This window comes from Cyphellophora europaea (genome assembly GCF_000365145.1).
Source record: "Cyphellophora europaea CBS 101466 unplaced genomic scaffold supercont1.3, whole genome shotgun sequence".
Classification (NCBI taxonomy): domain Eukaryota; kingdom Fungi; phylum Ascomycota; class Eurotiomycetes; order Chaetothyriales; family Cyphellophoraceae; genus Cyphellophora; species Cyphellophora europaea.
In genome coordinates, this window is record NW_008481809.1 from 1,020,956 (window position 1) to 1,043,954 (window position 22,999).

The 22,999-nt window shown below is 53.6% G+C and overlaps 10 protein-coding genes across 10 annotated transcripts; 7 read left to right on the plus strand and 3 right to left on the minus strand.

The window, feature by feature from the left end:
* Window positions 1–247: 247 nt before the first annotated feature.
* HMPREF1541_03275 (uncharacterized protein) lies at window positions 248–2,308 on the plus strand (the record flags this gene model as incomplete). Its single annotated transcript, XM_008717627.1, has 5 exons — window positions 248–748; window positions 794–847; window positions 895–1,019; window positions 1,071–1,269; window positions 1,325–2,308. The coding sequence occupies 5 exons, from the start codon at window positions 248–250 to the stop codon at window positions 2,306–2,308; spliced, it is 1,863 nt and encodes a 620-aa protein (XP_008715849.1).
* Window positions 2,309–2,600: 292 nt separating this feature from the next.
* HMPREF1541_03276 (uncharacterized protein) lies at window positions 2,601–3,579 on the plus strand (the record flags this gene model as incomplete). The annotated part of the gene is made up of 3 exons (XM_008717628.1): window positions 2,601–2,838; window positions 2,885–3,142; window positions 3,197–3,579. 3 exons carry the CDS (start codon window positions 2,601–2,603, stop codon window positions 3,577–3,579), a joined length of 879 nt encoding a protein of 292 aa, XP_008715850.1.
* Window positions 3,580–3,642: 63 nt separating this feature from the next.
* On the minus strand, window positions 3,643–4,398 carry HMPREF1541_03277 (uncharacterized protein; the record flags this gene model as incomplete). Its single annotated transcript, XM_008717629.1, has 1 exon — window positions 3,643–4,398. The coding sequence occupies one exon, from the start codon at window positions 4,396–4,398 to the stop codon at window positions 3,643–3,645; it is 756 nt and encodes a 251-aa protein (XP_008715851.1).
* A 1,061-nt stretch (window positions 4,399–5,459) lies between these two features.
* HMPREF1541_03278 (uncharacterized protein) lies at window positions 5,460–6,491 on the plus strand (the record flags this gene model as incomplete). Its single annotated transcript, XM_008717630.1, has 1 exon — window positions 5,460–6,491. One exon carries the CDS (start codon window positions 5,460–5,462, stop codon window positions 6,489–6,491), a length of 1,032 nt encoding a protein of 343 aa, XP_008715852.1.
* Window positions 6,492–6,955: 464 nt separating this feature from the next.
* HMPREF1541_03279 (uncharacterized protein) lies at window positions 6,956–8,437 on the plus strand (the record flags this gene model as incomplete). Its single annotated transcript, XM_008717631.1, has 1 exon — window positions 6,956–8,437. The coding sequence occupies one exon, from the start codon at window positions 6,956–6,958 to the stop codon at window positions 8,435–8,437; it is 1,482 nt and encodes a 493-aa protein (XP_008715853.1).
* Window positions 8,438–9,541: 1,104 nt separating this feature from the next.
* HMPREF1541_03280 (uncharacterized protein) lies at window positions 9,542–10,459 on the minus strand (the record flags this gene model as incomplete). Its single annotated transcript, XM_008717632.1, has 1 exon — window positions 9,542–10,459. The coding sequence occupies one exon, from the start codon at window positions 10,457–10,459 to the stop codon at window positions 9,542–9,544; it is 918 nt and encodes a 305-aa protein (XP_008715854.1).
* A 1,093-nt stretch (window positions 10,460–11,552) lies between these two features.
* On the plus strand, window positions 11,553–15,695 carry HMPREF1541_03281 (uncharacterized protein; the record flags this gene model as incomplete). The annotated part of the gene is made up of 1 exon (XM_008717633.1): window positions 11,553–15,695. One exon carries the CDS (start codon window positions 11,553–11,555, stop codon window positions 15,693–15,695), a length of 4,143 nt encoding a protein of 1,380 aa, XP_008715855.1.
* Window positions 15,696–16,453: 758 nt separating this feature from the next.
* On the minus strand, window positions 16,454–18,450 carry HMPREF1541_03282 (uncharacterized protein; the record flags this gene model as incomplete). The annotated part of the gene is made up of 5 exons (XM_008717634.1): window positions 16,454–17,192; window positions 17,246–17,658; window positions 17,707–17,816; window positions 17,872–18,172; window positions 18,223–18,450. The coding sequence occupies 5 exons, from the start codon at window positions 18,448–18,450 to the stop codon at window positions 16,454–16,456; spliced, it is 1,791 nt and encodes a 596-aa protein (XP_008715856.1).
* Window positions 18,451–19,139: 689 nt separating this feature from the next.
* Window positions 19,140–20,219, plus strand: HMPREF1541_03283 (uncharacterized protein; the record flags this gene model as incomplete). The annotated part of the gene is made up of 1 exon (XM_008717635.1): window positions 19,140–20,219. One exon carries the CDS (start codon window positions 19,140–19,142, stop codon window positions 20,217–20,219), a length of 1,080 nt encoding a protein of 359 aa, XP_008715857.1.
* Window positions 20,220–20,865: 646 nt separating this feature from the next.
* HMPREF1541_03284 (uncharacterized protein) lies at window positions 20,866–22,822 on the plus strand (the record flags this gene model as incomplete). The annotated part of the gene is made up of 3 exons (XM_008717636.1): window positions 20,866–21,079; window positions 21,124–21,494; window positions 21,548–22,822. The coding sequence occupies 3 exons, from the start codon at window positions 20,866–20,868 to the stop codon at window positions 22,820–22,822; spliced, it is 1,860 nt and encodes a 619-aa protein (XP_008715858.1).
* Window positions 22,823–22,999: the final 177 nt, after the last annotated feature.

The following is a 22,999-nucleotide window of genomic DNA, read 5'->3' on the forward strand; positions in this document are numbered from 1 at the left end:
GGAGAGCGGACGATGCTGGCCTGCGTGAATTGCAAGCAGAGGAAATTAAAGTGTGATGGCCAGACACCGAGGTGTCAGAATTGCGCCAAGGTTGCGAGGGATTGCCTTGTTGAGGATCCAGCCACTGGGCTACTCAGGCCACGCGACTACATGCAAAGCCTGGAAGCTCGAGTCGCGTTTCTTTGAGGGTCTCTTACAGCAGACACGTCCGGACGTGGCGACTGATCATTATGTGGGCGACCTACCTATGCCGGAGTTGGTCCGGCATCATGAGCAAGATACCCTGCTCTTGGATCAACACTCAGCAAACAGGTTGCTCAACTCGACATATCCGCAGTCTCCCAACGACGGCGGCATAGACGATGCTGACGATCTAGCATCAGATGTTGCAGTACTAGCGTTGAGTGCCGCTGGTCGAGAGGCTCAATACTTTGGTCCGTCTTCTGCTTTGTCCTTTGCGCGGGTTGCTGGCGCGACCTTTGGACTGCACAGAAGACACGATGGATCGACAGTCGATGCCCACAATGACACAAGATCTGCAGACCAGCATCGCTCGCTCGAACCACTTCAGCTCCCTTCATTTGCAGTCTGCCAGAGATTATCTAGGGCGTATTTCGAAAACATTCATCCTCAATACCCTTTCCTGCACAAGCCAACCTTCGGCGTCTGGGAGGAACAATGTCTCCATGCCCAGCAACGCGGAACGCTCGAGGCCGCTCCAAAGGTCGCGTTGCTGTTTGTGCTCATGGTAAGCAGGACTTGTAGCTGGCAATGCGCGTGTTAATAGGAACAGGTATACGCGATTGGCTCACTGATTGTAGATAATGCGCAGCAAGATGCGGCCGAGGTTGGTACTGCCATGTGACCGACTCGGGCTCGAGCTGATCTTTGCAGACGTACTACGAAGCCGCCCTTGACCGATTGCAGCCCGTGGTCGACATGGATAGTCTCGAGTCAATACAGGCGGTGCTGGCGTGTGCTGTATACTCAATACGATCTCCGGCTGGAGCCTCGATTTGGTAAGCTATACCTCAGGAGCTGTGTCCAATCTATACTCATAAATCGGCTAGGAAGCTCTCAGGCATGGCGATTCGTCATTGCATTGAGCTTGGATACCACCGTAGTGCAGCACGCTTTCGTCCCAAAGTTGACCCTCTGACAAGCGAAATGTCCAAGAGGGTATTCTGGGTCGCGTACGATATTGATCGGGCTGCAGCGTTTGCCTTAGGACGCCCATTCGGTATACCTGATGAGCAGATTGATGTCGAGGTTAGTTTCTGCCACAACCTCCAACGTCTGGAAGCGCTACTGACTACTATCACAGCTTCCCAGTGACATCGATGATTCTGCGATAACATCGAGCGGCTTGGTAGGTGTGCCTCGCACCAACGTAGCCGAATCGCCTGGACCGCTGAGCGGCGCTCTGCATATAATCAAGCTCCGCCAGTTGTGGTCGAAGATGAGTGACTCGTTGTTCTCCGCAACAGCCACCACAAGTGGCAGCGTCTGCAGAAGAGCACTTGCCGCAGTCCCACTTCTCCGTAATCAGTTGGACAGTTGGAAAGACGCCATTCCGCTCCCATGCGAACCACCCGCCGAAGGACATAGCACCGTGTTTGGCTCGAACGACTGGTTCCGACTCGCCTATTGCCACTCCATTCTACTGCTCTATCGCCACTACCTCACGTGCTCGCGCAACTATGGACCGGGGCACGATGGGATGCGTTGCAGTCCGGAGGAAGTCGATGCTGCTTTTCAGGAATGTTCAGATCGAGCTCGAGAGATTTGCCTGCTCTATCGACGTACTTACCAGCGATCGCCCGTACGTTACACCTGGGGTTCACTCCACATTCTCTTTCTAGGTGGCTTGACTTACCTCCACTGTCTGTGGGCATCTCCTACGGTTCGCAGAAAAGTCCCTCAGAAAGACGTCATCAGTACATGTACAGCCTGCGCAATGGTGCTGGTCATTATTGCGGAAAGATGGAGTAACGCAGCTCCATACCGTGACATCTTCGAAGAGCTGGCTGAAAGAACTGTCGGCATGATATGTGAGCCTCCTGAGTCCCAAAACCGGTTCCAGGTTGCCAGCAGCCCCAAGGAGCCGGGCAAACCTGTATTATTTCATCGAAATTCGCCTCCTTTCACTTCACTTGATGACTCCGAAGTCACACAGGTGGACGACTGGATGCTGAATTTGGGGCATCTGAACGTTCCAGATGAGTCGGAATGGCTCGTTGAGGATTTGCTGCGAGGTTTCACTGATCCGCAAGACGATATGCAAGGACTCAACAATCAAGGATTTTGAGGGAGCGCTTCGTAGCCAGACAAGAAGCTCTGCTGTATTTCTAGGCTTCGTAAGGGTGACTTCTCAAGCAGAAGTCCGCTGGTCGGAAGAAGCCGACTTTCAGCACATCACGCCCTGTGTGTCTGTCCTCACGGCTCGGTGCGACCCCGCATCTGATTCTCAGACAAAACTCTTGCAGCTTACTTACTGTGAAAACTGTTTGGGTTTGGCTTTTAATCGTGTAGAAACAATATCTTTTATAATAGTGTCGCTATCCAGTACACAGATATCTGTGCTGATCAATCATTTCAACATGTCGACAACCGCAACCACCACCACAACAACCGCGGAGGCACAGACCAGGCTTTCCACAGCCGATCAAGACACCCCTGCGGCTGGGCAGAGAGCACATAAGCGTCTGCACTACATCCCACGTCCAGCTGACAAGCACGAGGAAAGGAAATGGCAGCTCGAGCACATGGCTGGTGCCTTCCGGGTGTTTGCAAAGCTAGGCTACTGCGACGGTGCCAGTGGACACATCAGCCTCAGAGGTGAGGCTCCTGTTCTTCACCACGATCTGCTGTTAATATTTTACAGATCCTGTTGACACCAACACATTCTGGATCAACCCCTATGGAATCCACTTCGGCCTGCTCAAGGCCTCCGATATGGTGCGCGTCGACGAAGAAGGCAACCGGGTCGGAGGCGCAGACCTTCCTGTGCCAACGGCTGGCTTCCTCATTCACAGCCAGATCCATCAGGCGCGGCCCGACATCAATGCTGCGTGCCACTTGCACAGCCCCTACGGACGTGCTTGGTCGACGTTCGGCAAGCCGATTGAGATGCTCAACCAAGGTAAGTCCAGCTCGTCCCATTCTCCTTGGGAGGCTCTGAATGACTTTACGACAGACTCATGCATGTTCTACAATGACCTCTCTGTGTATGCGGGCTTTGGTGGCGTTGTCTTCGCAAAGGACGAAGGCATTCGCATCGCCAAGGAGATGGGCCCGACCAACAAGAACATCATTCTCCAGAACCACGGCATCTTGACCGCTGGAGGAACCGTTGATGAGGCGGCTGCCTTCTTCATCGCTCTGGAAAGGGCGTGCCACTGCCAGATGGTGGTGGAAAATGCCGCGTTGGCGAATCCCAGCCTCAAGAAGACTTACGTCGGCCACGAGGAAGCCGAGTACACGAAGAAGGGCACAGGCTCACCTGAGGTCATGTTCATGCAGTTCAAGAACGAGTATGATATGATCGTGAAGGAGAGCGGTGGAGATTTCTTGCTATAGCACTTTCAAATACTAGAATGACAGCCAGGCTGATTCATGCAAATTCCTCTAAAGATTGCCACTCTACGCAATCGGCCCGACACCATTAATGGCGCCCCAACGCTCCGGCCTCCTCCTCACCAAGCCCTCGTAGAACCAGCAGCCCAGGGTATACACATCATAAACCGGCAGCCCCACGGCCTTCTGGATCCCCTCAGCAAACGGCGCCATCTGCGTGCACTCGAGCACAATCGCGCCCAACTCGGGATGCTCCTTGACCAGCTCCTGCGCACACAGCACCAACTCATCCTCGATGCCCGCATGGTTATACGGCACCTCTCCATCGCGCACCAGCCTCTTGAGCGCCCCGTTATCCGGCGGCCCCACGATATGCACCGCCTCCGGCCTCGCCACGCCCACATTCACCAAATGTCCCTTTGTGAGCTTGACCGCGTCGAACGTGATGACGCCCACGCTCTTGGCGCGCGGCAACCACGCCTGGATACTCGGGATCTGGCACAGCGAGCTGGTCGCCACGGGGACGGAGACGCGGGCCGCGACCTCGGGCTGCGCCATGGCGAGGAAGCCGCACGAGGTCATGATGCCGACGGCGCCCTTGTCGGCGAGGGATTGCGCCGCCGCCACGAAGCTGTCGATGAAGGCTGATGGGTAGGCGGCGTCGGTCACCAGGTGCGGGATCGAGGTACCGTCGGCTTCCTGGCGGATGAGGGGGAAGGGCCAGGTGTCGCTGTTGTAGGCGTCGCCGGAGACGCGCGTGAAGTGCACGTCGACGGCGACGAAGCCCATAGGGGGGAGGGAGGTGGGGGTGGTGCCGTTCATCGTGGGCATGGGTTGGGAGTCGGGGGTGGTTGTCGTTGGTTTGTTGCTGGCGCTGGAGTCGATGAGTAGTCGTCAACGATGTGGTTTGTCTCCCAAGGATGCTTTGTTGATTCTGTTCAGAACAAGTTCATGCAGGGCAGTTGTTTGGGGATCGCGGTACTTAGACATTGCTACACCCTCACCCGAGTGCCAAGAGGCAGTGAAATTTGGGGGCGTGGCTTTCTCCGACCGCCTCCACCTCGATAGTAGCCAATCACGGGACAAGCCGAATGGTCGGATTGAACCGATTAGGGACTTCCTCCGTGGTCTCGGTCTGATATCGGCTTTGAGGCTTGGGGAAACTGCCGTTGCTGAAATGTGTGTGTGTGTGTGTGGAACTGATGGTGGTCAAGCCGACAGTTCTCCGGTGTGAGGAGACCTGCCAAGCGAAGAGGCCTCGACATTGATCGAGAACTGCCTGTGAATGTTCTCGAAGCAGTCCAGAACTATCATTGCGGCTTAGTGTTTTGGGCCACGAGGGACTGCTGCTACCAGAATCTTTCGTTCCTTAGTCTATAATAAGTCGCTTGTATTGATTACGCTCAAGCTTCGAGCTGCCCAGGTGGCTATAACCCCTCGTGAGATGCATGGTCAAGCATGAACTCGCCCAGAGATATGGTCTTTTCCATCAGAAATTCGTCGTAGCGCCTGGTCACGTAGCCGACAAGTAGTAAACATCAGCCAACTTGTGTGACTAACGTAGTGTTCACATAGCGATTATTGTGGCCCCGTTGCCCAATCTCGAACAAATGCTTCTGACAACGGTGTTTGTGTGACCAATCACGGAGATATCCTGCTGTCGGAGTTTGGCGGGAGTGGGGCGCAAGGCTAGCAGCTACAGGGCGTGCTGCAGGGCAGCCCTTTCGCCTGAGTCTCTGTGGTCGTTTCTGTACATCGAAAGAAACACGGCAAGGCTCTTCGTCCAGATATCAGAGTCACTCAGTCAGCATATCGACGGCGAGCAGACAAGCAAGCAGTATTGCCAAACAACCTCGCACCCTAGCACCACACATATCCCAATCATGGCAATCAGCAACTCCACGCAGAAGCCGCTCATCGTCGCCCTAGGCGACCCCAAGTACGTCGGGCAGGACTATCTCGAAGAATTCAAGCGCGACCACGACTTCGCTGTCCTGCCCGCCACCAACCGCGCGGAGGTGATAGAGCAGCTCCCCAAATTCATCGCCGCCAACCGACCCATAGACGCCTTCGTCATCCGCATGGGCACCCCGCCGTACGAACCCTTTGACGAAGGGCTGCTGAAGGGACTGCTGCCGTCCTGCCGCATCATCACCTCGGCCTCGGCGGGCTACAACGAGTTCGATGTCGAGTGGATGACGCGCAGTGGTGTCTGGTTCTGCAACACTGTCAACGCCGTGGCCGAGGCGACGGCCGACATGGCCGTGTTCCTCGTCTTGGCGGTGCTGAGGAACACCAGTCTGGGCGAGAAGGGTGTCAGAACCGGGACGTGGAAGACTGGGTTGGTGCCGAGTCGTGATCCTAGGGGCTTGACGCTGGGAATTGTGGGCTGTGGCGCTATTGGCAAGTACACGGCCAGGAAGGCGGCGGTGTTTGGGATGCGCGTCGCGTACCATAATCGCACGAGGCTGAGTGAGGAGGTGGAGAAGGAGTATGGGCTGGTCTACTATGGCACGCTGCATGAGTTGCTTGGGGCGGCGGATGTGGTGAGCGTGAGTTGCCCGTTGAATCAGAAGACGACGGGGTTGATTGGACGGGAGGAGTTCAAGGCCATGAAGGATGGTTCATTCCTGGTGAACACCGCCCGAGGACCCGTGGTGGATGAAGAAGCACTGATCGAGGCACTGGAGAGCGGCAAGGTGGCACGAGCGGGCTTGGATGTGTTTGCCAACGAGCCCAGCCCCAACCCGTACTTCAAGACGAGTGACAAGGTGGTGGTGCAGCCGCATATGGGGGGACTGACGGATTTGGCATTCCAGAAGTCGGAACGGGAATGCTTTGAGAATATCCGAGCACTGTTCAAGACTGGAAGACCGGTGGCGCCTGTGAATGAGATTTCGGTGACGAAATTATAGGTACTATTCGTTTCTCCCAAAGATAGAGTCTATAGATATAACTGCTTGTTTTCACTTCCGTCTGCGACCGACGTCTTGCGAACCATCACACCTCTGTCTTGAGGTCTCCCTATTCGCGAGCCTGGCACCTGGATACCGTATAATACACATTATAGGCCCTCTCGCAGCGAAGTGGGGTGATCCCCTGAAGCATCGGACTTGGGCGTCGCGGCTAGGCAGCCTGCCCGCCTTGTGGCGAGACTAGTCGGATTCAACCGACTGGCTCAAAATCACCTATGTATCTTTGCTAGAAGCAGGTCGGCACGGTGGTGCGACAGCCACAACACGAAAAGGCAAACAGAACATAACAAGGCGTGGCGCACCCCCTCTTGTCCTCAGGTGCTACCATTCTCTATGCGCGAATAGCACGCTACCCGGCACCAGCGTCATCTCCCAAGATTGTACCAATTCACAACACCCCCGCCATGGCCTCGCCACCTCTCGCCAAGAACGACCCTATCGCCATAGTCGGCGCCGGCATCTTCGGCCTCTCCACGGCCCTACACCTCGCGCGCCGCGGCTACACGTCTGTCACCATCTTCGACAAGCAGCCCTACCACGAAACCCACTACGACTACTTCAAGGGCTGTGACGCCGCCTCCGCAGACTGCAACAAGATCTTCCGCTGCGCCTATGGCAAGCAGTCCGAGTACATGCGCATGAGCCTGGAGGCCCGCGACGAATGGATGGCCTGGAACGAGGAGCTGCAGACGGGGAAGCTGGTGCCACCGGGCATGAGTACGCGGGATTGCGTGTTTGTGGGGAATGGGAATTTGAGTCTGACCGAGGAGAGGGAGTTGCCGGAGTTTGAGGTTGAGACGGTGAGGAATATGGAGAGGTTGGGGTGGGGGGAGACGCAGTTGGTCACGACGGACAAGGGGGATTTGGAGGTGGCGAAGCGGAAGGGTTTTGAGGGAATGATGGATCCTTTCAGGAGGGGCGAGCGAGCGAAGAGCTACCTCGGCGTTCTGGACACGCTAGGAGGCACAAACTATGCCGACAAGGCGTGCAGGTTTGCGCTGGCCAAGGTGGTGGCGTTGGGGGTGAAGACGGTCTTTGGAGAACGCGAGGGAACTTTTCGGGAATATGTCTATGAAAGTGGGAAGGTTAGCGGTATCCGGACACTTGATGGACACATCCACAAGGCGGCGAGAGTGGTCATGGCGTGTGGAGGCTGGACACCGTCCCTTGTGCCCGAACTGGATCATCTCTGTGAAACTACCGCCGGCAGCGTTGTTATCTTCCGAATCCCCAAGGACAGCCCACTGATGGAGCGCTACTCGGCCAAGAACTTCCCGAGCTGGACCTGGAACGTGCGTGACGGGCCGACGGGAGGCCTCTATGGCTTCCCTGTCACCGAGGACGGACTTTTCAAGATCGGATATCGCGGAGAGAAGTTCACGAACCCGAAGGTGCAACGAGATGGCAAGGAGAGGAGCGTGCCAGCCACAAGATACACCACGGAGGAGCAGATGAAGCAGATCCCGCAGCAGGCTTGGAAGGTCATACAGCACTTCCTCCAGCAGTACACGCCGGAGTTGCTGCAGGAACCAGGAGTCAAGGTCGAGATCTCGCGGATATGTTGGTACACTGACTCGTGGGACAACCACTACGTGATAGATTTCGTGCCGGAGCTGGACAGAAGGGTCTTGATCGCCACTGGCGGCAGTGGGCACGCCTTCAAGTACCTGCCCAACATTGGCAAGTACATTGCAGATGTTCTCGAGGGCAAGGAGTCGGATCGTGAGCTTCTGCAGAAATGGCGGTGGAGATCCCGAGCTGACAATCCCACCACGACGAGTCCGATTGTCAATACGTTGATGGAGGGACAGGAAGGGCCAAGGGTGTTGAGGAAACAGAAGCTGACGCAGGAGACACTGGTGCTGCCGGGCACGGCCCATTTGTAATCCGTTGGACATTGGAAGGAGAAGAGAGATTTTGGCTCTGCGCTCAGAGAGGCTGCTACTGGAACAAGATACTATCATGACTGCATGCGCTATCCACCATAGACGAGTTATGGGAGCTTCCGCGACGCTACGCTAAACCTTTTCGTGGACTTATTTAGGATACGTACACCCGCCGAACTACATGTATGATCAATCAGACCCACCAAAACCACATACCCATTGCAGGAGCCTCCGAGAAAGAAATCGAAGCTCGTCTTGCATTCATAGTCACTGTTCCCCCCGTTCACCATTTCTATCAATTCGCACCTCACATACATTCCACCGGCATTGTCCACTGCTCAGCTTACTCCATACCAAGAGGTCGAAGTTCATTGTCTATCATCCTTCCGCTTTTGGTATTGTTAGAAGCAGGACTTGTGGACTTACTCTACCGCTCGTATGCCGCCAACCCCTCATCGCTCATCCGCTGTGGCAAGACACCAGCGCAGTGAAGTGGCAAGCGTTGCCGCAGATCTCCCGCAAGCAGCCTATGAGTTGCTTCCAGCCGTCAAAACTTGCCAGGCTTCCACCGCTTCGGCGTTCACACAGGTATAATGTACTGGCCGTGATGGTTGCGATGTCGAAGAAGAAGCCCCGTGTTTCCACCACCTTGTCCTTGCGTCTATGAGCCAGCCGCGTCCTGGCCAGCTTCGCGTCCTTCATCATGGTGCTGCTGAAGGCCTTCTTGTTCCTGAACGCTGCTTGCCTTCCCGAATGTCGTTCAGTCTCCATTGCGTGAGTACAGAAAGTTGAAGTGACTCGCGACAGAGAATTTCTCGTTCACGAGTTACAAGATATCGTCGGACAGTGAAGATGCTGTACCAGAATCTTGATGGTAAATTCGAATAAGGGTTTGTATGGAGCCTGGTGATGAGGGCGAGATACGCCCGTAGGAAGTAGCATATTTATAGGATTCCAAACGGGGTCCCTGGAGGACTTAGATGTACTCAGTCAGAGGAATCGCAGGTGCCTGGAGCCTTGAAGACTTCGAGCCAATCCGTTAGACTCATATTGGCTGCTCATTGGCTAAATTCGTGCGTCCCTTCCCAGGGCAACGGTAAGGCGTCAGGTGGACTTGACTCCGCCATTCAGCTCACGAAATTCGTGAAACCCTCTGAAAGGCTGGCCAATTACCTTACCCTTGCCATCGAAGCACACGCCTTCGATTCTCAGCAGCCTGAGCTTGTCGTTGGCATATTTACCTTCGGGTCCCCATGAGCCGTGGAAGCCACCTATACTGCCATCGGCGGCCAGGACGCGATGGCACGGGACGTCCGGCGCAAAGGGATTATTCCTCATGCCGTTGCCTACGGCGCGCGCCGATGATTCAAGATAGTCCGACATTGCCGCATACGTTGTGAACCGGCCTCGTGGCACAGAAAGTAAAACGGTGTATAGGCGCTTCCGATAAGGCGTGAGAGAAGAGTGGTTACGGATCTTGTCAAGCGTCGCAGCGAAGTCTACATTCGGGTCCATGTCTTCCTTAGCACTTGCCGATGTGGCTTTCTCGCCCTTTCTTGGACTCGTGGCAAAAGAGAGTGTTGATTGTTGTGAACTCGTTCTTGGCTTCTTGAGCTTTGTCTCATCACTGGTGGCAAAGTCGTTGGCAGTGCTCTTGCGTTTGGTCTTTCCAGAATTGGTACTCCGAGCTGTATCGTACTTGGTCTCATTCTTCCCACGACACACCAGGCTGATTTGATCAAGGTCGCAAATGTTGATCTCGCCCAACTCGATTCTCTTGCCCAGATCGATCGCATCCTTAAGCTGGTGTTCGGACATGTGCTTCACCGCGGGCTTGCGTATTACTTTGTCCCATTGTTGCGTGCCCTGACCGACCGTGTTATCAAGGATGATACGCGCGAAACAGTGGTCAAGCGTGACGGGCCATCTCGGCTGAGCAGAATTCTTGGCGCGTGCGAACGCTGGGAGCTTGCTAGCATAAAGTGTCTTCCACTCCTCCCTCAAAGCTTCTATGTTGCCCATGCTACAGCCGAAAGGGAGCACTGAGAGCTAGGGAGTAGGATGTGGAGAGGACCAAGCAAGTCAGTCTACAATCGTGACGCGATCATGCAAGGCAAACACGCTAATGAGCAAGGCTGAGACCGAGGCTGAAGTTCGCGTGGTGACAACCTCAATTGAACCAATTTCTATTTCGAGTGCCGACGAGACCGAATGTCGGAAGAGAACAATGGCTATAGTAATATCCTACAAAGCCTGATGGCTGCTCTTTATCTAAGCTGGCAAGTTGATGGCCAGCGCCGTTTCCAAATTTGGCTCAAAACACAAAGCATTCTGTGAACAAGGGGATTACTTCAGCAGATTCTTATAAGCTCTCGGTACCATGTAGCTCGTAATAAGCATGCACTGATAAACAGGACTTTCGAAAGAAACTCAAACAACCAATACCCGCACGCAACCTCAACAAGATGAAAGATACTAATGATACTACCAACTGGACTGCCATTTATTGGACATCGGGCGTGATCGTCGGACTTGCAGTAATAACCGGTATTGGCTGGGTGTGTTCAGCAGGGTTGAAAAAGCGGCAGAAGAACATTGCCCGGGCTAACAATCCCGAGATCAGTGGGTGGTTTAGATGAAGCGTTGTTTCGCGCATCCGGCGGAACCACAGTGCCGGCGATCTACAGCGGCGGTACTAAGCAGAAGACAGCATGACCGGTAGCTATCAGATTGAGTATCTCCCCATTCTGCTACAGTTGAAAAATTGTTTAGCCAGCGTTGCGATTTTAGCGTTTACCCGCGGCGGGCCACGGGCTGTAGCCAGTATTAGCTCAATGAGATAGCCTCTATCGGCTGTTATGGTTTACCAGTATATGTGAATTGCAGGAAGGCAGCAGTCATGCTGTTCAAGACGTTCTTGGGGATTGACGAGACATTAGTGGGGAATGCAGAACGCGTGACGTATGTCTTGGCACGACGCGGTGCGCGACTTCGTGGACCCGCTCCGCAAATGCTTGGGGAATCGCTATGCTCGCTGCTGTTCCAGTACTACATTCGTATTGCTATCATTCTGCGTGTAAGAGTATGATACTGCCGACCATTATCTCAACATAGCATGGCTTCCTCACCGCCGCGTGTGCCTTCTTCCCCGAGTCCTTCGGAGAGTGAACCTCCCACACCAAAAGGGAAGATCCAAGCCATTCTAGCACAATTCAGCGATTCGGACTCTGGCGATGCGGTAACAGACGCTCGACCTGCGAATCCGAATCATCATAAAACGAATCCCCGTCCTGCTCCTCCAACCTCCGATGATGACTCCGACGCCGACGTCCCGGTTGCTAGGAAGAGCCGCATGGCAGCGCGTCTCGCTACCGGCAGCAAGGCCGCCACCATTTCTCCTCGCGCAGATAAACAAATCACTGATACGTCCCCACGTCATGTATTGGGGCAACAGACTCGAGACAATAGCAGCGATGAGCTTGCCAGACCTCAGCCTCGCCGCAGACTCTTGACGAAGCGCAAAAGAAGTCCAGCAGCCTCGCCGAAAGAACGGCCTTCTGAGCCAGCGTCGCCACTGTTCTTTCCTTCACCTACTCGATCCAGCGCCGCCGAGCCAGAGGATGACGGCGTTGAGATTCTCAACGGTGACGAACCCCAGCCATCACTTGCCAATTCCAGATTCAAAGCACTGGTTGAGAAGCAGCGGAAGCGTCGAGAGGAAAAGGAAGACGCTGAACGCGCAAAACGTGCCGCGAGGGAGCAGTCGGCTCTGGCACAAAGATCATCCTCGAAGCGCCCTCGCGGCTCGAGTCCTGCCGACGATTCCCATGAGTCTAGCGAGGGCTCTGACGCAGACGCGGCACGCAAGATCGCACAAGGTGCAAAACCTTCCAGAAAAGCAAGTAAAAAGGCCATGGAGGAGATGAAGAGAGAGACGCAAAGAATGAGCAGAAACATGCAACTTGCTCATCAAGCCAAGGTAAAGAAGAGGATCAGCAAGGATGCTTTTTTGGCACGATTTAAACTACGAACGGCATCAAATGCTGCAAATGAACGTGCGAATCTCTCCAGCTCCAGGACGGCCAGCCCTGAGTATGGCTCTGACGCGGATCGCGTCAGTCGCCACACGACGCCGCCAACCAGCCCACTCGAAGCACACGACTTGGTCGATAAAAGCGCGGAGAACGCCCTTGTTGAACCAGATGCTGTGAGTGGCTTAGGTCTCGTCCTAGAAGCGCCTTCGATGGAGGAAATCGGCCTTGATCCTCAGGCCAACACCGACAAAGGCAAGGGCAAAGCCGCACCTCTGCCTGCGATTCCTGACGAGCCGATACAAGTCTCTACTGGCATGGTGCCAACATCAGAAGCACCTGCAGCTGACGTAGTCGCGGCCAAGAAAGATAGAAAGTCTAGGATTGCTGAGCTCTTGAGAGCATCCCGTGCCAGCAGCACTGAGGACGATGGCGATGACCTTGAAGTCGTTACCTCGAAGGGCGATATGCGCAAGTATGCGGCCTTTGAGCGACTGCCGAAACGTAAGGCGAAGGAGATGCCATCTCACCTCGCCCTTCGCGCCCTGGCGCATGTGGGCGATTCCGAACGCAACGACAGAGCCTCCATGACAACTGCCGAGATGCAAGCGAGTCTCAGACGTGCCGCTCGAGAGCAAGCTCGCAAAGAGCGACAAGAGAAAATTGAAGAATTGAAAGCGAAAGGTGTTATCATTCAGACAGCCGAGGAAAGAGAGCGAGACCAGCAGGAGGTAGAAGACCTTGTTGAGAAAGCACGTCAAGAGGCGGCCCAGATCTCGAAGCGCGAGAAGGAAGCTGCCAAGAAGGATGGTACCTTTGTCAAAGATGGCCTTGATGACGACGATAGCGACGAAGAAGATGATGATTTTGCTACGGACGAGGAGGATGCTGCTCAAACAGATGATGAAGAATCCGACGATGAAGAAATCGAAGAACGAGGCATCGAAGACCTTGAGAATGAAGAGGGCAAATTGTTCGACGATCAGGCTGACGAAGACGGCTCGGAGGAGGAGTTAGAAATTGACTCTGCAGAACATTCCGACGTCGAAGACGTGGCCGGCCATCCTGAGGATGACAGAATGAAGTATCTGCAGACACCTGCTCCACGCAGATCTCGCAACACCCGCATCCTCAGCGACGACGAGGACGATGATGCACCAAGAGTGGAGACTCCGGTGCTTCCACAACCTTCCAAAACCCCTCAGTCTCTGTTTAGGTCTGCTCGAAAGCAGATTCCTGGACTTCACATGTCCGATGATATGCCGCTGGGCTTGACTCAGGCATTCGATGCAACGATGGCCGAATCCCAGACCCAGGAGGATGGACAGACTCAAGCTCCAGACAGCATTGACTGTGTCGCGGAACTACCATCTCCTGGTATTGCCATGCTGCCTCAATTGAACCGACTGGACTCTCTCGACATGGTGAGTGAGAGCCAGCCAGCATCACAGACACAGCCGCTCGATATAAGTCTGTCCTTCTCTCAAAGCCAGAGGATCCCCGAGTCGCCTACTATGACACGCCAAGCACAAGCAATGCAGGCTACACCGTCTCAGCACGTATTCGAGCCCACGCAAGATGAAGGCTATGTCTATAGCCCTTTCACAGGCAATCGCTTCGCTTCGGAAACTCCGCAGGCCGATATAAGCTCTACAGTTGAGACTGTGCCTTTGCATGAGGTTGAGGCTAGCCCAATCGTTCAGCGCAAGGGACGTCTGCGGAGAGGAAGAAATCTGACTGGCGGCCCGGAAGAGGCTGAAGAAAATCTCGCCTACGAGCCCACTGCTTTCGAGGTCATGCGCCGCGCAGCCAGAAACGTCCCCGAACCTTTCGACAAGAATACTTCCAAAGCACGAGACATCATTGACGAAGCGGCCGAAGAGTCTGACGATGAATATGCAGGTCTTGGAGGTGCTAGCGATGACGAAAATGCCAACGATGCCGAGAACGACGATGATCGTAGGATGATCGACCTCGATACGCAGGTAGGAAAGGGCGACGAAGCTGCGCTTGCAGGTTATCATGCGGATCGTGAACGCAGAAAGGATGAAGCCGATGTATCCAAATTGCTGCAGGACATCACTACCGGAAGACTGCGAAAAAGACGTGGTGCCAATGATGAGCTTGACCTGTCCGATGAAGAGGATGCAGTAGCCCGAAAGCGTGAAGCCAAGCGCCGCGAATTTGCTCGAATGCGTCGCGAGCTGCTCAAAGACGAAGCTGTGGGCAAGATCGCCGAAGAAAAGAACAAGGAAGCCTTTTTGCGGACCATCGAGGATCCGCGAGCGCTATCAGATGATGACGACTTCGACGAGCCTGATGGTATACAAGACGAGTCACAATCGCAAACAGAGCCCGAAGCGCGATCCAGACAGGACTCACCTGCTGCATTCGCAGGGACAAAGCGAAAGCGGCCCCTTGAATTGGCTTCAGAAACACAGCTGAATCGTCAGCCCCCTGCTTTGCGACGCAACAACGTCGACAAAAAACCAGCCACGCTCATCGAGATCCGCGAAAACCTCTCTTTCCTGGTTGAAGAATCCGAGTCACAGGTTAAGACAATGGACCAAGACACGTCGGATTCCGAGGAGGAGCCAGAGAAATATGTTGACCTTGACCGTCATGCTCGAGAAGCTGAGACAGATGAGCGTGTCGAAGACGACGGCGAGGGATTAGGCGATTTCATTGTCGACGACGATGACGACGAAGATGACCCATCCCGAGAAGAAGTCGTCTTCAAGAAGCCACCGTTGCCCACAGGATCGAGCAATAGCGGGCATAGCCAAAGTCGATCCTCGCTCGCCCATCGGCGGTCTCAAGCTACGGTGGTCAATCGCCTCTCGATGCTTCGGCAGTCGTCGTCGTCCAGCTCCACGACAAAGATGGCATTTAGCACCTCGACAAGCACGACTTTCAAGGTACCACCTCTTTTGCGGCGTGCTACGACCAACAGCAGCGTATCGTCCCTGATCTCGAACGAGAGCACCTCTGCGACCGGCGTCACGGTTGCGAAGCCGGAACGGGGACATGTTAGTGAAGACAAGGTCTTCATCCGAAAGAATAACACTGGCAGAAGAAATGCGGTCAACTTTCAGGCCGGTGAACGGCCGCAGAAGATGAGTGAGCGTGCCGGTGTCAGTAAGAAGACGATGAGCAAGTCTGGGAAGGGGAAGCGGACTGGCGGGCTATTGGGTGATCTATTGGGACGGAGTGACACTTGGGGCTAGGAGGAACATGGCGTATAGTGAGCTACCATGAAACAGAGCATGTGAGATCTATCAAATTCACATAAGTCAATTGATCAGTCTTGTCCAACACTGCCCCTGCGGTCCTCGCATTCCCATGAGCAAAGAGCCTGTGGAACTTCCACTTTTTACGTTTTCCTGTCCTTGTGCCGTGTTGCACTGCATCTGGCGACACCTACTCTTCGGTACCCAAATCTTTCGCGGTACACCCCAAAGCCCGCTCACAGATGCCTAGCTTCGTGAGGAACGATAAAACTCCTTCCCCTATTATCGCGATGCTAGCTTGTACTCGACGTCCCCGTGTTTTGGATCAGAGGACTTAAAGTGGCAATGTCCTCGAAGACGAAGCCAGGGTGGCCTGGAACGAGACACCAAACAGCTAGAATCATCATACTTAAAAAGAATATCTGCATTCCATGGCCGGGAAGGAGGTGTAGTGAAGCTTTGCATTGCCCCACGAGCATTGAGAGGAAATCGTCGCGCAAAGCTTCGCTGTGGCGAGGAAATGCCTTTGCTGAGCTCGTAAACTTGGTAGAAGTATCTGATCGAGATGAAGATGGTGGAGATGAAGAGCAATGCCCAGAAGACAATGCATATAAACCAAACGAGCACTGATAGCCTACGAGATCAGTATTCGCGAGTTTTCGAGAACTCGAGTAGTCAGACTGGGCGACTTTCGAGTATCATGTCCGTGAAAACAGACGCACAAGTGTCATTCCCGTAGCTAGAGTTACTTCCAATTATACCTTCGACGTCACGGCGGCTGCATCATGTTTCGCATGAAGATCCTCCAGAGGAGCATCCACATGGTAATTCATCGTCTTCCTCATGTCTCCCAAGAAGCAACAAGCGATACATGCAACCACGCCGAACGGAATGGCGATCAGGTACACTACTCTCAATGAATCGGCGAAGGCCTGCTTCAGGGCCGCAACAGCTGCGCCGATGATTGTGGGGCTGACATCTGGGACCTGGCCCAGGGCTGCCGTGTCGTTGGTCGTCAAAGCTTTCATGAAAGCCTCGAGCGAGCTCTCCGGAAGCCCGGCTGCCAGCGCTGCTTTGCTTACATAACTTGGAAGTTTTGTGTCGAGCCTAGTCGTGAAAGCCGCCGCGTATATCGCCGTGAATACGGTTGCTGCAACGGCGCGGGATGATGTTGTTACGGCTGTGGCAGTGGCGATGAGATGATGTGGTGTAGAGAGCTGGACACCTGAGATGATAAGGATGAGGGGTGCGCCAAAACCGACGCCAGCAAGAGCTGCAAAGGCCAGGGAGCTCAGCGAATCATCTGGTTCGATTGTAGCTAGACCGATCATGCCCGCAGTGAACAATGCGTAGCCGGCGAAAAGGGGAGTTCGAATGGTCCTTAGGCGAGTGCTCCAGTAGCCCCAGATGACAGTCGTCAGCATGCAGCCTATCCAGAACGGTTGCAATCTAGCCGTCGCAAGGAATGGATCGGTCTCGAAAAGCTGAGTAGTCCTGTTTGCAGCAAGTGTCAGGCGTATGCCATTGCAGGGGAGGGAGCGACTTACATCACGGGATAGAAAATGACATAAGAGAACAATAGGATGCCCTCAATAAAGATCAGGGAAATGCAGATGGCAAATGTTCGGCCAGCGGTTTTCCCTCCACGGAACAATTCGTGGTTCAAGATGCCAGACTTGGTGCCTTTCCACTCGTACGCTCCGAAGCCAACCAGGATGACCAGGCCGACCACCAGCGTAGCTAATACCCGGGAATTCGTCCAGGGGTAAAGGCCACCACCAAGGTTCAGACCTGTAAGAAAAAGAGCAAGGCCGGATGTCAGAAGGCTGAAGCCGGGAAGGTCAAGGTGTCGCAGCTTCTGGAGGAAGGAGAGATGGTCGAGTCTCGTGTGCCTCTTCGGCGGTCTGTAGCCAGCGAAGATACCGACCGCGGTCAGTCCCCAGAGTGCCATCTGGATCCACTAACACGCGTATCAGCAGCTAGAAATCTGATCAGGGAAGCGACTTACGTAGTATTTTCGCCAGCCATTCTCGACGTCACCTTTGGTCAAGGCACCTATGATTAGTGGGCCAGATATAGCACCGAGGGCGGCGGCAATGTTGATGCACGCTTGTGCCACTGTAGACTTGTCTTAGTACCAAAACCTTGCCGTCATGGAAGGAAAAGGACCTACTTGGTCTCCATCTTCTCGGTAGAATCTCGCTTGGGACGCAGTAGGCAAGTGGTACCGATGCGAAGCCGAAGCCGATCAATGTCTGAGCCGCAATGAGTCTGTAAATGTCCTTGGACCCAGGTGCGATGCCTGCTCCTATGAAGGAGATGATTGACGTTCCAACGAGCAAAGTCTTCCGTGCTTGGAATGTGTCGGACGCGGATGAAATCAGTGGGCAGATAACGGCTTGAACCAAGGAGAGCGAATTGGGCACCCAAGTCTGGGCTTGTGGGTTGTTCAAACTGGTGCCGATGTATGAAAGCTATTGCTCATTAGTGACAACCCATCTCACGAGGCTGGTTGGGTACTCACCACGGCCGGAGGACCTTGAAGAGCGAACACTTGGACCAGGTTGAGAAGGAACATCGAGGCCAGGGCGATCCAGGTCCGCATATGGATCTCTGGCTCCTCCTCGCCGTCGTATACAAGATTTTCGTCTTTCATGACATCTTCTTTGTGATGCACTGAATCCGGAGGGATCTTCTCTGAGACATCGCTCAGGTCCTTCTCCTGCTTTGCTGGAACGGGGTATTCTGCCATAACTTCGGCAATGTGGTGAGTCTGAACAACTATGGGATTCGCTTCTGGCGTCGACACGCGTAGTAGATGCAGTAAAGGCCTGCTGAGGGCACGCTATTAATCATTTCGGATGCGGCGGCGAGTGCAGGGGCTGGCCAACGAGTGACAGGGCCCAGGCTACCACTCCCATATAAAGTTTGTGGGGAAAGAAGGGGATGGTCAGGCGAAGGCCAATGACTTTAGTCTGCTACCAAGTGCGGGGACTTGCTCTGCTCCAAGCTAGTCCCGCCCTTGGGTCAGCCATTTGTGGGGAGAGCACGCGTCAAGCTCAAGAGGGTTCAGTATCGGCGCGGCTTTGGAGAATACGGACGTAGGTTCGCCCACCAAGAGTGTTAGCCCGATCCCGTCCATCTTCAGGGCGCGTTGACCATGCTAAAGCTTTTCGCGATACGGCGACACTTCGGGAGCCCTCACTTGGAGACGTTACTCAGTACCCGTGTAACCATGCCAGCACGCGGCGGTATGGTCCATGCCGTGATTGACGAATAACAGCCATAGCCAAGGAGGCGCCGTCGACAGCAGCCTTGATGGATTATTAGTATATCTGTACAGCCTTTGCACTTCGAAATTTGTACTCTGCCCATCATTCTGTAATCTTCGCAACAACTGCTGACAGTCTAAAGATGTGGTTCGTGGGCTCCATTGTGATCATGACTCTCCTAAACCATGCTTCTGCAAGTGGTCAGGGCCATGGTAACGGTCTCTTTACTCCGAAGATTGACACACACTCCCATGTGTATCCTGACTTCTACCAACAAGCTGTCATAGATGCAGGGTGGACGCCCGGGCCAGATGGCAATGCAGCTCCTCCTAATTGGACCCTTGAATCTCATCTTGCCTTTATGGACACCAACAATATCGAGAGGAGCATTGTCAGCTGTTCCAGCCCAGGAACGTTTCTCGAACCCAACAACACCGAAGCAGGAGTTGCCTTGACGCGAAGGTTCAACGACTTCATCGCAGATCTGAAGAGACAGCATCCAGATCGCATCGGGTTTTTCGCATCTCTGCCGCTTCCATCCATCCAAGATGCTCTTGATGAGATAGACAGAGCCATAGTGCTTGGAGCTGACGGTTTTGTGCTTTTGTCTAACTATCATGGCTTGTATCATGGTGATCCAAAAATGAAGGTAATCTACGACAAGCTCAATTCGCATGGAGCAGTCATCTTCATTCATCCGACCAACCCGTGTCCGAGGGACGCACCGATGGACAAGTCAGGCACTGCACGACTTGACTCACTCGCACCATTGATGAATGTTTTCCAGGCACCGACCCTGGAATTCATCTTCGACACCACCCGAACAGTTGCGGATATGATCACGTCGGGAACGGTCGCCGCCAATGAGAACTTGAGATGGATCATCCCACACTGTGGTGCAGCTATACCAGCAGTGCTCGATAGATTCGTTCGGATTGGTCGCATTCTCGGCCCCAAAGCAGGATCTGATCGCGATGCCGTACCATACAACACTACAAGCGCAGTGGCTCTTATGCAGCGACAATTTTGGTTCGATCTCGCCGGATTCTCCATGCATAGCCAGATTTGGACCATGGCAAGACTTTTTGGAGCGGATAAATTCCTCTATGGCAGCGATGCCCCGTTCACAGCCTTTCCAGCCGCTATTGCTCTTAGCAAAGAGATGAATATCACTCTTCCACAGCTTTTCAATGAGCAAGAAATAGGAATGATCTTCCAACACAACGCTCGAGCGTTGTTGTCAAAATGAGACCATTTTCTCCATACACTCAATTGGACTCGTCGTCGAGCCGTTATGGACGTTTACCATCGACGGAGAGCTGCTATGCTAAAGAGCTGCGACAGCTGCATTGGTTAGTACAGATGTTGATAGAATGGCTGGTAACGCTGCTGTGCCTTCAAATAGTGATCACGGCTTCTCAAAAAATTTCTAGTACCATTGAGCTATTCTTCAGATGCTATAGCAAGACTTTCGCTCGAGGCAATCGCATTCAAGCCGTATGCCTCCTCAGAACTCACGACAACCGAAAAACCGGACCAACTTCGGACATTTTCCGTACCCTGGTAGCGTCCCGCATGGAACCCCAGTGTTTGTGGGGAAGTCGATGGAGCTAAAGAGGGTCCCGCCAGTCACTTACCGGATCAGGGACGCGACGACTTTCCCCGCAAGCTTCTTCATGGTCGGTTAATGCGATCCACCTTTCCAGGCGGGATATGCACAATCCGGGATGGCTTTAAGTGTCTCTCCACATTCAGTGTCTGTAGATAGTGGTCGAAAACATGGGGCTGCGGCCTAGAAAAGGTGAATCGTCTGAGCTGGGTCAATCCCTGGGCTCAGCGTCTCAACGACAGCCTCAAGTTTGACTGTTTCTCAACATCGTGACTATTCCTTTATCATGGCGGAACAGACGGAAGTTGTTATTTGTGGAGGAGGGCCTACCGGTGCAATGCTCTCCGCACTATTGGGGCTATTTCGAGTTCCAAACATCGTGTTGGAGCGCGAAGAAGGCATTACGACCGATCCACGCGGCATCGCGCTTGATGAGGATGGAATCAGAACATTACAAGCCATTGGCGTCTACGACAAAGTCTTTACTGAGATAGGTTCAAGTGAGTTGCTCGAGCATGCTAGTGCAAGAAACTAAGTTGCGCAGCTATGACAAGATTCAACTTCGTCAGTGGATCACACAACGACTTCTACAAACAACCATTCTTATCTGTCAACAATAGCACCAGCGAGGGTGGCACTGGCCATCCCGCTTTCGTGTGCCACAAACAGCCCGCGCTTGAAAAAGCAATTCGAGATACAATCGCAGAGAACCCGTACTCTCATTTGAGATCAAGATGTCTCGTTACTGGTATCAGTGAAGATGAGGACAGAGTCACAATACAATACGTTGATTCTGCGGGCCAGTCGAAGACCATTCAGAGCAAATTCCTGGTCGGCGCAGATGGGAAGACGGGATATGTGCGCAAGAAGTATCTAGAGCCACGTGGCATTACGATGGATAAATGCGAAGGGCAAGTCCTTGCATGAAACTCAGGATGTCGCTAATAGATCCTAGGACAAACTATGAGGAGACATGGGTCGCACTGAACTGGAAAATCACGCTGCCCACCGAGAAAACTCATCCCGAGTTCCCTCTCTGGGCGTTGGGATACACACCACTTCAGGTTTACGACCTGTTCTTTCCATCCGAATTCCGATTCCTGTGCAAGCCAACCCGTCCCGCCGTCTGCGGGCGATTTGGACTACCGGAAGACCGACTATGGAGGTTTGAATTCGTCGTCCGTGCTGGGGAAGATGCCATGACTATGGCAACACCAACAGAGACCGAGAAAATTATCTTCCCTTATCTCACTCATCCTGCACATCGATACGGTCTCCGACAGGACGTGAGGTTCCCGAAAGACTGTATCGAGGTCCTCAGGTCTCGGCCATTCTCATTCCAAGCGAGAAGTTGTAACAGATGGGCAGCTGGTCGAGTAATTCTTGCAGGAGATGCCGCACACGTTTTCCCGCCATTTGGAGGACAGGGAATTACTTCTGGATTTCGAGATGTGCTGGGTTTGGCGTGGCGACTTACTTTACTGCATCGAGAACCCACTGCTAACCATGTTGAAGTGATCAGAGCATGGTACTTGGAAAGAAAGCAGCAGCTCGAGCGATCGCTTGCTGCTACTATTCAAAACGGAGAATATGTCACACAGAGCAACATACTGAAGGCATTCGTTCGAGACTGGTCCCTATGGCTTATGCAGATGATACCGAGCTGGCGAAGAATGCTGGAAAAAGGCCCAAGAGCTGCAGGCATGGTTCGTTACAAACACCAGGCAGGCTTTCCCTTCATACCAGATGGCCCCGGGGGTATGTTGCTACCCCAAGTCTACGCCTGGAATCCGATCTCGGAAAGTGTCTACTTTAGCGACGACTTGATATTCGCCTCCAAGAAGCAGGGACTATTTCAGCTGTTGTTGCTACCCACATCGGTCACTGAAGCGAGAGAACTCTTGAGGGAAGTTCGAAAGCTGCCTAAGAACAACTTCCTGCTGCCAGAAGAGACCACAGGTATAGTCCAAGCTCATAATGTCAACGCCGCAGAGCTACAGCAACTAAATGGGGGTGGCGCGCTCATCGCTCGAGTGGCTACAGCTGAAGAATTTACTGCCAGCACCGACCTATGTCGAGGCCGGCCTCCACCAAAGTATTACGACCCCTACCGAATCTCGAAAGATATTGGTGGAATGAAGTTGGCTGTTATCAGGCCTGATAGGTTCATATATGCGGCCTGCGAAACAGTCACAGAGCTGAGAACTGTTCTCGATAGTCTGGCTGTGGCACTTTTGCCGTAGTATGCTGCTCAGAATTTTATCTAGTCTTCACACCCTGATAGTCCGGCCAAAACAATGGTTTGAGCCCAAGATGTCGTCATTAAGAGCCATCTGTCCAGAGATTGGGTTCAATACTGGACGAGATCAAGTATGTAGCGATGCGTGTTTGCAGAAAGAAAACGCCTAACATACTAGTAA